Genomic DNA, 14,181 nt, shown 5'->3' with positions numbered 1-14,181 from the left:
GCCAGAGGGTTGTAGGAGGGACTGGTATTTAAGAGGTCGTGACGCGTTTGGTTGTCTGGGAAGGTGGCTGCTGCGCAGGCTGACCCAGGCGGGCGGGGGAGAAGCGGAACAGAGCGCAGAGGCGGCGCTGCCACCCACCCAGCTGCCCAACGGCGCGCTTCTCTCGGGGCGGCGCGGCCGTTGCCATAGCTACAGACACAGCCAACCGAGGAGGGGGCGGGCCCGGGCTACGTCATTCCTAGAGCGACGCTGCTCCTCGCCTCCCGCCTCTTTCGGGTGCGAGACCCTCCGCCCGCCTCCCCGGCTCTCCACCTGCGCGCCTTCCCTCCCCCCCGCGCCGTCCCCTCCTCGGGCTCTGCGCCGGCGCGGTGCCCGCCAGGGCTCGTGGGGGGGGGGGGGGGTGCCCGCGAGGCGCATGCGCCGTGCGGGGACCGCCGCCGCTCTGGTGTCGCTGCCGCAGCCGTTGCCGCCGTTGCCGCCTCCCTGCTGGCAAGTGTGGGAAGGAGGAGCTGAGGGCCACCGCCGCCGTTGCCGCCATGGGGGTGAGTGAGGGAGGGAGAGGAGACGCGAGGGCCGGGAGGGCTCCCCGCTTACCCCGTCCCCTGCGCCCCCATTGTTCCTTGAACCCCCTCTCACGTGACCCCGAACCCCTCCGGCCTCACGTGACCCCCAGCCCCCACATGACTCGACTCCCCCAGTCTAGTGTCCCGACGCCCGGCCCAGCCCGGGAATCTCCTGGGGAGCCCCGTCTCCGGGCCCCACCCCCTCCGGTGCCCCCAGCCTCTCGCGTCGTGCCCGCCCTTGCCTTCCTCTAGGACGTGTTATCTTCTTGGCCTCCCCTCTACCCCCGCGCGGTCCCTGGGTATCCCCCCCGCCCCCAGGGGTCACCCATCACCCCGCTGTCACCGGCTTCGCGGCTTCCCATGTCCTAGGCCTACACTGGGTTAGAGGGAACCGAGGCCCAGAGAAAAGAAGGCACCCAGCCAAGGTCACACGGGCAGTGACTGGGCGCCAAAGCCCGACTCAGGGCTCTCGAGTCCCCGGCCGCCCGCTTCCCCGCTACTCGGCTTCTCAGCGAAGCTGGTTTCCCCAGTCTCTTTCGAAATCTTTCCACCAGGTTCCTCCTGCTCCAAAAACATTCTCTTCCTTTTCGACAGAGGCCTGCCTTCAAGGCCTCCCAGATGCACCGAAGTGGGTCTTATTACTTGGGTTGTTAGTAGTCTTCCTACTTCAGGTGGCTTTGGGTGGGGAAGCTGTGCAGAAGGTGAGCAGGGAGACGATGGAGGAGTACTGGTGATGGCCCCAGCCCCGGATGGATAGTGACCACCTGTTTTGCACAAGGCAGCCTGGAGGTGCGTTTTATGCCCTTCCTGGCATGTGCTGATAGAGGGTTGAGCAGAAGTTATTCTCATGTTTCTGTGAGATCACCTTCCTAAATCCCAATTAGAGTAGCACAAGTCACTCTCCTAAAAATGTAACTGGCCCTCCCTGGTACCACGTATCTTAGTTTTTACGTGAAATTTCCACCACCTTTAGGGAGTCCTGACTTTGGAGCCAGAGAGACCTCAGTTCCAGCCCCACCTTCCCTGGCTAGTGGCATGATAGTGTGCCAGTGACCTGGCCTTTGTGGATTTTAATTTCCTCATCGATGTAATGAGAATGATGATACCTCCCCTTTAGGACAGATGTGATGATAAAATCAGATAGTGGATGTAAATAGCTACATAGGTGCTTCTTAAATAGTGGCTGTTATTTTTGCCTGTATTCTCAGCCTTTAGTCATCTAAAATAGATTTGTGCTATTTTTAACTCATTGGGTTTGTCCCTACTATTATTAATCTAGATTTGTTTCCTCTCCACTCAAATAGTTATTGACTGAATAAATCAACTTGTTAGACAAAAATAGTTGTCTTATCCATGTCAAAGCACTTTATGTAAAATCCATGTCAAACGCATTCATCATGTTTCAACAAGGACTTTTGGATACTGTGTACTTCATGTATAGAAAATCAAGTCTGGAAACCTTAGGCATATTTAACCTAGATTTTGGTGAAAGGTCCCAGACCCCAGGTCTTGTTGAAACTAAATAAAATATTGAGTCCCTGGTATTACTTGGTAAACGTCTACCCAGCATCAGCCACTCCAGACTGAGCAGAAAACAAGAAGCATAACATGCCGTTCTCGTTCAACACTTCCTCGTTGGTTGAGTTGAAATAGCAGGCCTGGGAGATCCTGCGGTCCTCGCTGCTTCCTTAAGGGCCCTGATCTTAGTACTCATGCTCCACAGATGTGTTTCTCAGAACAGCCCCTACCTAGTCTCTGCAAAAGTGAAATTGAATTTTCCTCCCTGAAGCAGAGCTGGAACCCTCTCATCATACTCGTTCCTTATGGGTGGGGGCTGTGGACTCCCCACCTCGGTGTCAGGAGCGTCATGGTTCCTAATGATTCCCCTCCAGAAGAGGGCCCTGCTCCATCTGACAGCCTGACCACAGGCTGAGAGAGCGGCATCGGCTGGAGCACTGTCCACAGTTCTTTCACCCTTGCTGCCACACGTGTTTTAGGAATTAGAATTTAGAGCTCTGTCTCCCTTTGCCAAAAACTGAGGGGTTTTTTCCTGGATTCTGGATTCTTTGTGGGATGGAGGCATTGATACTGAAAACCTAAGGGTTGCCAAATCCTTTTTGTGGAAGGTGCCTCCTGCCCCCATCTGGGCATTTTTTGTTTTTTAATTTCTATGTGTGACCCCTAGCAGTCATGGAACTACTATTATGACTAGCAGTCAAAGAGATACTCCTTTGAGGGAATTCCCTGGTGGTCCAGTGGTTAGGACTCCACACTCTCACTGCCAATGGTGCGGGTTCAATCCCTGGTCAGGGAACTAAGATTCCACAAGCCATGAGGTGTGGCCAAAAAAAAAAAAAAAGAAGAAGAGAGAGATACTACCTTGATAGGAATAGCAAGGGGAGGAGTTTGACAGCTGCATGTGAAAACAACATTTATACCACACTTTGTAATAATAAGTGTCATACACATTTGACTGATGTAGTGGAAGGAGCAGGGACTTTGGGGTTCAGACCTGGATTTGAATCTTGGAGGACTCATTCAACAGGTATGAACTGCGTACCTGCTGTTTGCTGAGCACTGGGTATACGTCGGCAAATAAAGCAGATGTGACCTTCCTCTACCTCATGGAGTGTACAGTCTGGTGGGAGTGGAGGGAGAGGGTGGCCAGAAGACCTCTTTGAGAATCCTGTTCACGGGCTCTGTGACCCTGAAAGTTATCTAATCTCTCTGGGCCTGTTTCCTCATCAAAGAAGTAGGCAGTCATTCCTTGCTGAGTTATTGCAAAGATTAAAATAAATCATCTCTATTAAAGCACCAGCAGAGTGTTTATCATTAGTAGGTCCTTGTAAACAGAAATCCTTACAGTAAGGAATTTTTATATCTAGTACATTGTATCATTTTGTCCTTAACAACAGTCCTGTGAGGTATAGGCATTGTTAGCCCTATTTTATGGATGTGGAAATTGAGGTTCAGAGAAACTGAGTACCTTGTTGGAGAGAGTAAATAACTTGCTCAGAGTCACACAGCTATTAAGTGGAAGAGCTGAGAATCAAATGTGGGTTTCTTGACTCAGAATCCCACACTCTTTATTATATAAAGCTCCCTTGGGAAAGACGCTTAACCACAATGAGCTTTACTGTTCCCTGTGCTTATTTCCCATTGTAATGAGGAGAATTTTCCTGTGTCCCTGCAGGGTAGTCTTACCTCCACAAGGCAGGACAAAGCTAATTGGAACAGTAGGAGACTACTTTTTCTAGCCGGTGCTGGGTTTGAGGGAGGGCCCCTGCCCGTCTGGCCCCGCCTGCCGCAGCCTGCCTCATACCCCGCGTGCAGGCAGCGAAGCGCTTGAGGGGCTCTTTCATTATCCGCAGTCCCTGGCCAAGGCGGCCCCAAGCGTCACTGAGAGTTGCCTGGCTCACCTGTTCCCCTGCATGAATGAGCCCGTGAATGTCCTGGAGGCCCGGGCTTGGCCCTGCTGCTGCTTGTGCTTAGAAATGAGATGCTATGGAGGGAACCTACACTTCAGTGCTTTCGGGGTCCTGGGAGTTGCCCTTTCCTTCCGGCACCTCTGATCCCTCAGCTCTGTGCCATAGAGCTAACGTGCAGGGTGGAGGCAGGCAGCTGGTACCAACTGGGATTGTGTGCTGGCTTCTGACCTGTCCTTGGCTGTTCTGTGAGGCCAGCAGTTGTGTTCCCATTTTCCTGGAGGTGGAGTTCCTTTCACACACGGGGGGTGGCAGGAGGAACAGTGGCCTGGCCTGTTTGGTGCCGAAGCTCATATTCTTTCTGCCCCCTTGCACAGCCCTGGCGACCTTCCGTCTCAAGTTTCCATGTCCCTTACCCCTACCTCAGTGTGGATGCAGGGTCTGGGGTGGCACTGTGCGGGCATGTCACGTCAGCTGTTACCAAGCCAGAAGGGTAATGAGAAGTGAATCACCAAGTGGCTGCCTTGAGGCTCCTGAGGTCTTGTCTTGACCTTACCTCGGTGGAGCTGAGGAGGCCTTGGACGCTGGTGTAGGCTCTCCCGGAGGGAGGCAGAGTGGCTGGTGGGACAAACACTGAATCTGCACGCAGCCCTGGGCTTGAGTCTCCCCTCTGCCGCTTACTCTCTGGGGAACTTCGAACAAGTCGCGCCAGCCCTTTGAGCCTCAGTTTCTTGTGTAAAGGGAGGTGATGGTTTCTGCCCGGAGAATTGAACCAGATAATGTTGGTGAAAGTGTTTTGCAAGATGAGTGTATCTCTCAGTGTTGTCTTGAAACCCAGATTCCCAGAGGAAAAAAGGTGGATGATCTAAAACCTCTTTGCGGTAGAGAGGGGCTAGTTCTGCCCCGAGATCCCGGTGTTGTGAAGACAGTCTATTCTCTGCTGTTTGTCCCTCTAGGGAGGTAAGAAATGGGCGCTAGCTCTTGGCTTTCTGCGCAGTGCTCAGCCTGCAGATAGCAAACAGCTGGTGCTGGGCGAGTCTATGCCTAGAAGAGCCAAACATCCCTGTGAGCTCCTAGTGTCTGAGCTCTTGCCTTCTGGGTGCTTGAAATAGGAGTTAAGCAGTGTCATTCCTTGAGGAACCGAGGGTAGAATTTATCCAGCAGCTGGGTATTCAACTCACCGTTTCCTGGGCCAATCAGTGTCAGGGCTACTGTGGGATCGGACGTGGCAAAACCTCTCTCTGGTGAGGTCCGGGAAGTGAGGGCTGGGGGCAGAAGAGGCAGTGCGGTTGGTAAAAAGCAGAGCCACCTCCCCAGTGCCTTTGGGGTACACTCAGGACTTGGGCTGGGTGGGCAGCACCTCCGGATGCCTGTGTTGCTCTGCTCCTCCTTGGGAGTGAGAATGAAAAGTGTCATTTATCGAGCACAGGCCATAGGAACCCTCATGGGCTTAATACTTCAAAGGAGGTATTAAGGGCCCTGCTCATCAGATGAGGGAAGGAGGCTCAAAGAATGGTTGTGTCTTGTCCTAAGACCCAAAGGGAGTAAAGGGCAAAAGGAGGCTTTGGACAAGGTCTGCTGGACCCCAGAGCTTGGGCTCTTTTCCCTGTGTTACCAGTTTTTACAAGAGGGTAAGAGGGTCCATTTAGATTTGAGAAAACCTCACGTGAGCCTCCAAACAGGGTCTGCTCCGTTTGGAGTTATGGGCGGTTTGCAGTTTGCTTCTCTGTGTAAGGACAGCCTCCCTTTGCTCCTCCTCTGCTGCCTATGTGTCCTGCAACTTGGCTCTGCTGACCACGTGTCAGTATGGCCTCTGTCCCCAGGTGACCCCCTTGGGGCCCTTCACTCTGCCCTGTCGCTACCAGGTGCTCGGTGTGGCTGCCACTCACGGGCCTTGGCTGGGCAGCCGTTCCTGGGAACAGCTCCATCGCCTTAAGCCCCACTGCCCAGCCCTAGCTTAGGAAGGAGACTCAGCTCCCAGAGAGGCTGCCCCCAGACCACATCTTTGTTTTCTGAAGCCAGAAGACACTGAAAAGGCTTACTGAATGAATTTATACTTAGAGACAGCTGTCAGCCACTACCTCAGATGCCATCACCTCCCTGAAACCTGCCCTGAATGTCTCTAAGCTTACTTTTTCCTGCCTTAGGAGGGAATGAATGAGTGAATATTAGGCAGCTGCTGGGGCCCAGGCTCTGCTTCAGGTGTTGTCACGTGCTCTCACTGGGTCCTCACAGTGACCCAGTGGTCCCAAGGGTCAGTACTCTTCCTGATAGGGAAGCTGAGAAGGCTAGTGACGCTCCCAAGGTCTCATGACTGGGACGCGCTTGGGTCTTTCCTACCCTACCAAGCAGGATCCGGCAGCCAGGATCCGGAGTTTCTGCTGTGGATTGGGGACTGACCCTTAGGGTCTCCAAAGGGAAAGTCAAAGTCAAGTCTTTGGTTGGTCACAGCCTTCCAGCCCACTTTGCTTTTCCCTGTTGCAGAGGAAGTCGAGCAAAGCAAAGGAGAAGAAACAGAAGCGGTTGGAGGAGCGAGCAGCCATGGATGCTGTCTGTGCCAAAGTGGACGCCGCCAACAGGGTGACTCCCCTCCTTCCTAGTCCCTTCCTCCTGGAACTGCAACTTGGTTTTTAATTTGATTTCTTTTGGCGCCACCCTGTGGCAGAATTGTGTTACTACGCATCCATACCTCTGCTGCCTCCTTGCTGCTGGGGAAAACTAGCCTGGCTGGCAGAGAGCTGCGAGGAGGGCCAGCGATTGGCCCAGGCGTGCAGGGAAGTGTGGATTGAAGTGGAAGTGGCGGGAAGTGTGGATTGAAGTGGAAGTGGCGTCTTCTCTCTGTGGGTCTCCTTCCTTAACACTAGAAGAGGGTCTGCAGAAATTTTTCCCAGGGTTTTGCATTTTGGGGAGGAAACCTCCCTGGTAAAATGTGGTATAGTTTTCTCATTCTTTCCTTCAAACATTTGTTGCCTGCCCATGGGGTACTACAGGTTGTGCCAGGGATGCAGCAGCCTGGTTTCGAGGGGCTGCAGTCGGGGGAGAAGTAGCTGAGATTCTGAGCACCTGGTGGGCCTGACTGGGGGTGGCTCAGCTTTCCAGTGGAACCAGAGAGATTCTGGTCACCTTTCCTGCCCCGGTTCATGTCCCAGTTTTTGTTATTCTTTTAGTCCACTCAGTAAACATGCACACTTACAAGGATGTGGCACAGGGACATGATTTTTCATTTTGGGTTTTGACCAGGGGAGGTTAGTTGGGGGCCTCTCAAAAGTATGTGAGTGGGGCTTCCCTAGTGGCGCAGTGGTTAAGAATCCGTCTGCCAGTGCAGGGGGCACGGTTCGAGCCCTGGTCCGGGAAGATCCCACATGCCACAGAGCAACTAAGCCCATGCGCCACAACTACTGAGCCTGCGCTCTAGAGCCCGCGAGCCGCAACTACTGAGGCCCGTGCACCCTAGAGCCCGTGCTCCGCAACAAGAGAAGCCACCACAATGAGAAGCCCACACACCGCAACGAAGAGTGGCCCCGGCTCGCCACAGCTAGAGAAAGCCTGCATGCAGCAACAAAGACCCAATGCAGCCAAAAATAATAAATTAAAAAAGAAAAACTTATAGCATGTAGCCAAAACTAAAATCAGAAGAAAATATATCATTTTTTTAAAAAAATTATGTGAGTGGAGCAAGGGACCTGTCTTCTCTCTTGGGTCAGGTGCTGAGTAGGTTTTATGCCCAGAGGCCGGTATTAGAATTAGGCAGTAATGCCTCTTCTTACCTGTCAAATGAAGCTAAAACCCTGTTGGGCCTCCTTCCCAGAGCCTCCCTCCTACGTGTGATTTCAGAGCTAAGGCAGATGGAGGGTCCGTATATAAGGGCGGCTCCTGGCCCTGGGAGCTGAGCCTCCACTTGGGTCCACACAGCGTGGTACTTCAGGGTGGAGCCTGTGACTCTGCTAGGCGAGTGTTTGTGCTACTCCCTTTTCTTTCCCTCCACAGCTTGGAGACCCATTAGAGGCTTTCCCAGTGTTCAAGAAATATGATCGCAATGGGTGAGTGTTCAGCATTCCTAACTTTTCTCCTTGAGTCTCTTCAGGAATTCACCTTTCCAGAGTAGGCTCCTCAGACCCAACTTGTTTCATTCTTCGTTAATGAAAAAGCAGAAAAGATGGCTAGTACCCTGTTGATATAAAATCCCCCAGTTAGGGAGACAAAGGAATCTGCAAATGAGCAAAGATTGCCTAATCTCAGACTGATGTCTCTGTGGGACTTGTTATTCTCTCCGACGAAGAACCATAGAGCTGAAACAAACTTGAAAAATCATCTAGGCCGACTCCCTCATTTTGTGCAGAGGGAAACCGAAGCTGCGAGAAGCTGAATGAGGTGTTCGAGCTTATGGAGCTTCTCCCTGGCCGCGGGGGGGAGCTTTTAATTCCCAGTCCAGCGTTCTTTCCCTGGGTCTATAGTATAATTGTTAAAAGCCACTTACTGGCTTTGTGACCCTGGACAAATTACTTAACTTCTCTGTGTCTCAGTTTTCGAATCAGAAATGGGTACCTTCCTCATGGAGTTGTCAGGAGGATTAGTTGTAAAGTGTTACTGCCTGGAGCATACGAAAGGCTAGGTCAGTGTTAGTTGTTATTACTACTGTTTTTTTTACTAATCCAGTTCACTGCAGAATCTAGACTAAAGCCCCCTTCCACTTTCTGTTCCTTTGGTTTGTAAAGTAGGTGGCATTATCTGTCTTACCCGAGATGCTGTTGGCTGAGGGGAAAACAGGGGCTATGATTTTACAGAATCATTGCTATGGGTCTGAATCATAACAGTGCCTCTTATTAACTATATTTGGTTAAGTCCACATATTCTTCAAGCCTCATTTTTTATCTGTTAAATGGAACGATGATGCCAAACTTGCAAGGTTGTTTTAAGGAGGACAGAAACTATATCCAGCTCTGTAAGTTGCAGCTGGTGTGAGTATTTTAATGAACAACATAAGACAAATGTAAATGCATGAATTATGAAGGAAAGACTATAGTAGGTAATACTACATTTGCGTTTCATAGCTGTGTCTGAATTTCATAGTATCATATTAATTTATTCTTTCTGTCTGAGATCAGATGCATTATGGTTCCTCTAGAAGCTTTGTCATCATTCATCCTCTGGGAAGTCCTTTGACACAGTTTAGAGATTCCTTGCTGTGATCTCTCTCAGTGTTCCCTATCCCACATTCGCACTGACTTCCAGAAATATGGACCAGCTCTGAAGCAGGCGTTGCCAGCTGACTCTGGGCTCACTTGGTGCCTGGAATTGTGTGGCTGTGATCCTACTTTCATGTACTTAAGGAACTCAGATTAGTGGAGAATTTATACTTGCAAACCAGCCTTGAGAAAATTTATAGCTAAGACAGTTGCAGTGCTGTGTGTGGGCATTGCTGACCACTACATGGTCAGTACTTGGAAAGAAAGGAAGGCTGTTCAGAGCCAGGAAGTTCTGAATTCACAAGGCCACACACATGTGCAGCTCATATGACATACCAGACAGCAGAGGTGACCGTGGATTCCAGTGGTGATGTCCTCTGAGGAGTCGAGTCAGTCCTTTCAGAATGTGGCACTACCTGGAGAATATGATTTCACAATTTGGCCAGGGAGTTTAACTGTGATTTATTTAATTCATTTAGACCTAAATAGCAGATTGAGGGAACTCCCTGGCCGTCCGGTGGTTGAGACTTGGCGCTTTCACTGCCGCGGCCCAGGTTCGGTCCCTGGTCGGGGAGCTAGGATCCCGCAAGCCACGCGATGCGGCCAAAAAAAAAAAAAAAAAAATAGGTCAATACCTTAACACCTACATCATTCGTTAGTTTAGGAAAACAGAGCATCGGGGTGAATCCCGATCTACCCTGTTTGATCAGCTGAGAGCACCCACTGTGTCCTCAGAGGAAGCAGCGGGCAGGACTCCTCAGGGGGATGTGGGCCATAGTCTTCCTGAAGGGCCTGAGGTCCTCCAGCTGCTTTTGCAGGCAAGGTTGGTAGATAAGAAGGAAGAGTTCCCCTGGGAGCCCAGTGAAGACTGGATTCCAAATGAAAGCAACAGGAAAAATGCCTAAGGGCAGGAATCGAGGGAACAGAGAGGACTCCGGGGTTTATAAGAAACTACAGAAGAGAGGGTGGAGAGAGCAAAGAGCTAGCAGAGAGGGACCGGAGTTTACAAAGTGCTGCGTCTGATAAGGACTGTGCAGGGAAGACAGGAAATGGGCTTGTGGGCAGGGCGGTGGGCTGGTGATGACAGTTGTTAATCTCGGCTTGAACAGCCTCGTTCCTTCACAGGCACCTTCTGTAGTCACGTCCGGGCTCGGCTTTTCTCTGTAGATTAACTGAGACCAGGCGGGCCTCGTTGTCAGGCTGTCAGGGCAGCCGGTGGTGCCGGGCCTGTAGCCGGCTCCAGACGCCTCCTTTTCCTCTTCTCAGGTTAAATGTCTCCATTGAATGTAAGCGAGTGTCTGGCCTGGAGCCGGCCACCGTGGATTGGGCCTTCGACCTGACCAAGACCAATATGCAGACCATGTAAGCACGCCCTCTCGGGCAGGGAGACTGGCCCTCCTCTCCAGAGCCCCTGTCCTCACTGCCCCCCACCCCCACCCCCACCCCCGTCTCCCAGGTATGAGCAGAGCGAGTGGGGCTGGAAGGACAGAGAGAAACGTGAGGAAATGACGGATGACCGAGCCTGGTACCTCATCGCTTGGGAAAACAGTTCGGTTCCCGTAGCCTTTTCTCACTTCCGGTTTGACGTGGAGTGCGGGGATGAAGTCCTGTACTGGTAGGGGCCCTGGCCTGGGGGTGGGCGCGGGGGGAGGAGGCATCCCAGCCAGTGGCAAAATCCAGCACGCCCGTCTGGGTCTGTGGCAGGCCTCGCAGCCGCCCCATGCTCACTCTGCTTTCCTCCCCCAGCTACGAAGTGCAGCTGGAGAGCAAGGTGCGGCGGAAAGGCCTGGGGAAGTTCCTCATCCAGATCCTGCAGCTCGTGGCCAACAGGTGAGGGCCCTCCGTGCACCGCTCATTTGGAGGGAGCTGCCTCTGAGGCATCCCCCGTGGGGGACAGGGCTCACGGGACTGTTGTGAAAGAAAGGTGTCTAGAACCCTCTCAGTAAGCTTCTCCCTGCCCGGCCATGATTCCAGATTTTGTCCACTGGGCTCAAGGAGGCAAGCACCTCTGAGTGCCTGTTCCGCACCTGAGTAATGGGGTGCAGAGAGGACCTGGAGGAGAAGCCAGTCAGGTGGGGGCCTGATCAGCCCTGTCACAGAGGGCGGCACCCAGTGCTGTGGGTGCCCAAGACAGGCTAGAGTCGGGCCTCAGGAATACTTCTTAGGAGCAAATGGGAGACAGCAGGCAGACACGAGAGAGCAAGCGGTATTTAGCACCTGTTTCTCTTTCTGGAAGGTTCTCTCTGCTTTCTTCTCAGCACACAGATGAAGAAAGTTATGTTAACGGTATTTAAGCACAATCATGGTGCCTACCAGTTCTTCAGAGAAGCGCTGCAGTAAGGAGCTGGGCCCCGGCGTGGAACCCTCTGGGTGGTAGCAGCTGCCTGCCCCAGTGTCTTTTCCCCCATCCTGGCCCCATTCGTCCTGACGTTGAGCTCTCGGTTCTGAGGTCCTTGGGGTTGGCAACTGGGGAGATGGTGTGGGAGCGCCTGTGGCTTGGTCCCCTGCCCTGCTCCTAAGCCCTTACTCCGGGGGAGGAAGGCAGTCAGCTGCCCGTAGCCAACGCTTTCCTCCTGCCCGTCTGCAGATTTGAAATCGACGACTCTTCCCCAAGCATGTCCGGTTGCTGTGGGGAGGACTGCTCCTATGAGATCCTGAGCCGGAGGACCAAGTTTGGGGACAGCCAGCACTCCCATTCGGGCGGGCACTGTGGTGGCTGTTGCCACTGAACTCCCAAGCTCTCTCCAAGGCCTGTTCTCTCCCCGGTTTCAAGCCGCTTGCCAGGTGCCCTCAGAGCTGTGGCCTCCTCAGCCCCAACCCTGGGGAGGAGCGGTCCGCGCCGCCCCTCCTGCTCTCTCCTAGAAGAGCAGGGTGCCGGAGGGAGCAGAGAGGAGAGGATGCTGCCGGCAGAGCCGGCGGAGGCCGGGGCACGAGGCGCGTCCTCTCGCGGTGGCTGCCTTCTCGCTCGGCTCGGCCCTGAGCGTGGGTTCTCCGACTTCCCTACAGCTGGATTCCCGACAAGCCCCCCTCCCCGCCACACACACTGCTGGACAAAGGGAGTGTTTATTCCCACCTTCATGAAAGTCCCGGAGCCCTGGGTCAGGGTCTGGCTGGTTCCCAAAGAGGAATGGGCTCAGTGTAAGATCTGGGCGTAGAGAGAGTCTTCAGAGAGACTCCTGTTTCGTGGATGGGATGCTCCAGTGGAGACCTCAGGATGGTCTCTTGTGCCATGACACAGGGAATCGAGGGAGCTCTTTCTGGCTGTGCCTTCGCGGATCCAGTTAGAGTGGAGTCGTCCCAGGGGACCAGCCGACTCTGGGAGAAAGGCTGCCCCCCCTCCCCATTGCTGTCAGCACGGGGCCGGGAGGACAGGAGCAGGTGTGAGTGGGACCTGCCGTGGGGGCTGTGGCTTCTCCGGGCTTTGGGACCTGGCGGCACCCTGAGCTTAACCTCTTGATCTCATGGCAGTGACTCGAGATTTTTACTCACAGAAAAGAGCTGGAGCCCTGCCTGCTCTTCTCCGTCACCTCTCACCACTGTTTCTGCCCCTGCCTCTCCCCCCACTCGATACCCCTGTTCTTACTCTCAAGGGGGAATAACATCAGGGAGCCCCTTGTCTTCCCCCAGAAGGCCCCTTGCTCTTGCCATATTTAGTGCCGTGTCCTCTCATATCTTGGTGCTGTTAGCTCTCTGAAGGTGGGTACCCCCCACCGCCACCGCCCCCTTTGGAGAGCCCCCAGCCAGCAGCAGCCCCTTCCTGCACTCCCCAGCCTGGCCAGACGCTGCTCTTCTCTCTGGTGTCACCTGCGGCAGACGGGGCGCGGGAGAAGCTTCCTCTCCCCTCCTGGGATAGAGAGGGCGCAGGGTCAGAGCTCAGACTTGCCCTCATCCCCAGACCGTTATCCCCTTCCAGGGAAGAAAATGACCAAATCCTTAGCCAGGAAGAAGCACCTACCGCCTCCCCTTGGACAACCTTGAGCTCTGCCTTAGGGAGCGTCTCAAAGGTTCTGCCTTTGCGAGGTTGTTCCGGAGGAGGTCTGTCAGTCCTTCCGACCTCGGTCTGCTCACGCCCCACCCTGTGCCCTGACTCAGGCTGCTTGTGCCGGCCATCTCCCCGGAGCTGTTCTGGCCTCCCGCCTGTGCCGGGCCTGTGCGCACAGCCTCTCCGCCGAGTGCTCTGTTGCTCTCGACCTGCCAGCAGTGGACGTGGCCTCCCTTGGAGAGGGCCTTGCAGCTTTACACTGGAATAAGCCCACCTTTACCCCTACCCTGCTGACTCCCAGGAGGTTTTACCCGAGGGGGGGAGTTTTCATTGCTGGAGGGCATTGGAGGGCTCCTTCCAAGAATCATGGAACGACAGAGTCACATTTAGGAAGAGCTTTAACTCTGATCCCTGCTGTCTGTCAAAGGACAGAGAATGAAATATTTATTGTCTTAGATCATGGGTTTCTGATACCTCCCACTCAAGGGGACCAAAAGGGACCCCGGCGTAAATCCCACATAAAGGGAGTTAAGTGTGCGTGTCTCCCCTCATTGGACACCTGGCACCGAGCCCCATTGGTAGATGGGCACTTGGTGTTGGGCCCTGCTTGTCCAGCCGCCTGTGCCACTTCCCAAGGGCTGCTGGGGGCTCTGGCTGGGTGGGGAGGCGCTGTCTGAGACCCGCAGGTCACCCTGTTGTTGGTGTTGAACCCACTCAGTTCTTAGCCGTCAGTCTCTCCATTTCCCCAAGGTCTTGGTTTTAAGAAACATAGCAGGCCTTTTGTACCAGGCTTTTTGGTTTGTTTGAGGCATGTTGAAATATTAATTTTGAGATTTGTTTTTTAGTTGTATCCACCCTATTTCAGGTTATTTTCATTGATGTCAGATGTGTATATGACATGTGTATGGTTCTTTTTAACCCTTCCTGGTGTGTGGTTTTTTTTTTTTTAGAGGAAACTTTGAAGATAAACTCCTTGATATATATATATATATATATATATATATTTTTTTTTTTTTTTTTTCTTT

The 14,181-nt window shown here is 53.2% G+C and overlaps 1 protein-coding gene across 1 annotated transcript; it reads left to right on the top strand.

Annotated features, from left to right (window-relative positions):
- Positions 1–409: 409 nt before the first annotated feature.
- NAA40 (N-alpha-acetyltransferase 40, NatD catalytic subunit) lies at positions 410–14,181 on the top strand. The gene is made up of 8 exons (XM_030833804.3): positions 410–542; positions 6,473–6,568; positions 7,976–8,028; positions 10,441–10,536; positions 10,631–10,789; positions 10,921–11,004; positions 11,433–11,510; positions 11,762–14,181. The coding sequence occupies exons 1-8, from the start codon at positions 537–539 to the stop codon at positions 11,901–11,903; spliced, it is 714 nt and encodes a 237-aa protein (XP_030689664.1). The 5' UTR covers positions 410–536; the 3' UTR covers positions 11,904–14,181.

Source organism: Globicephala melas, chromosome 8 (genome assembly GCF_963455315.2).
Source record: "Globicephala melas chromosome 8, mGloMel1.2, whole genome shotgun sequence".
NCBI classification, from domain to species: domain Eukaryota; kingdom Metazoa; phylum Chordata; class Mammalia; order Artiodactyla; family Delphinidae; genus Globicephala; species Globicephala melas.
Note: the sequence above shows the minus strand (reverse complement) of the source record. Positions and strands in the feature narration are given on the sequence as shown.

Bases quoted from the DNA above. Each gene is read 5' to 3' on its own strand.
- NAA40 (XM_030833804.3), top strand. The intron at 10,790-10,920 runs GTAGGGGCCCTG...TTCCTCCCCCAG, and splicing joins GGGGATGAAGTCCTGTACTG to CTACGAAGTGCAGCTGGAGA. The intron at 11,511-11,761 runs GTAAGGAGCTGG...GCCCGTCTGCAG, and splicing joins TTCTTCAGAGAAGCGCTGCA to ATTTGAAATCGACGACTCTT.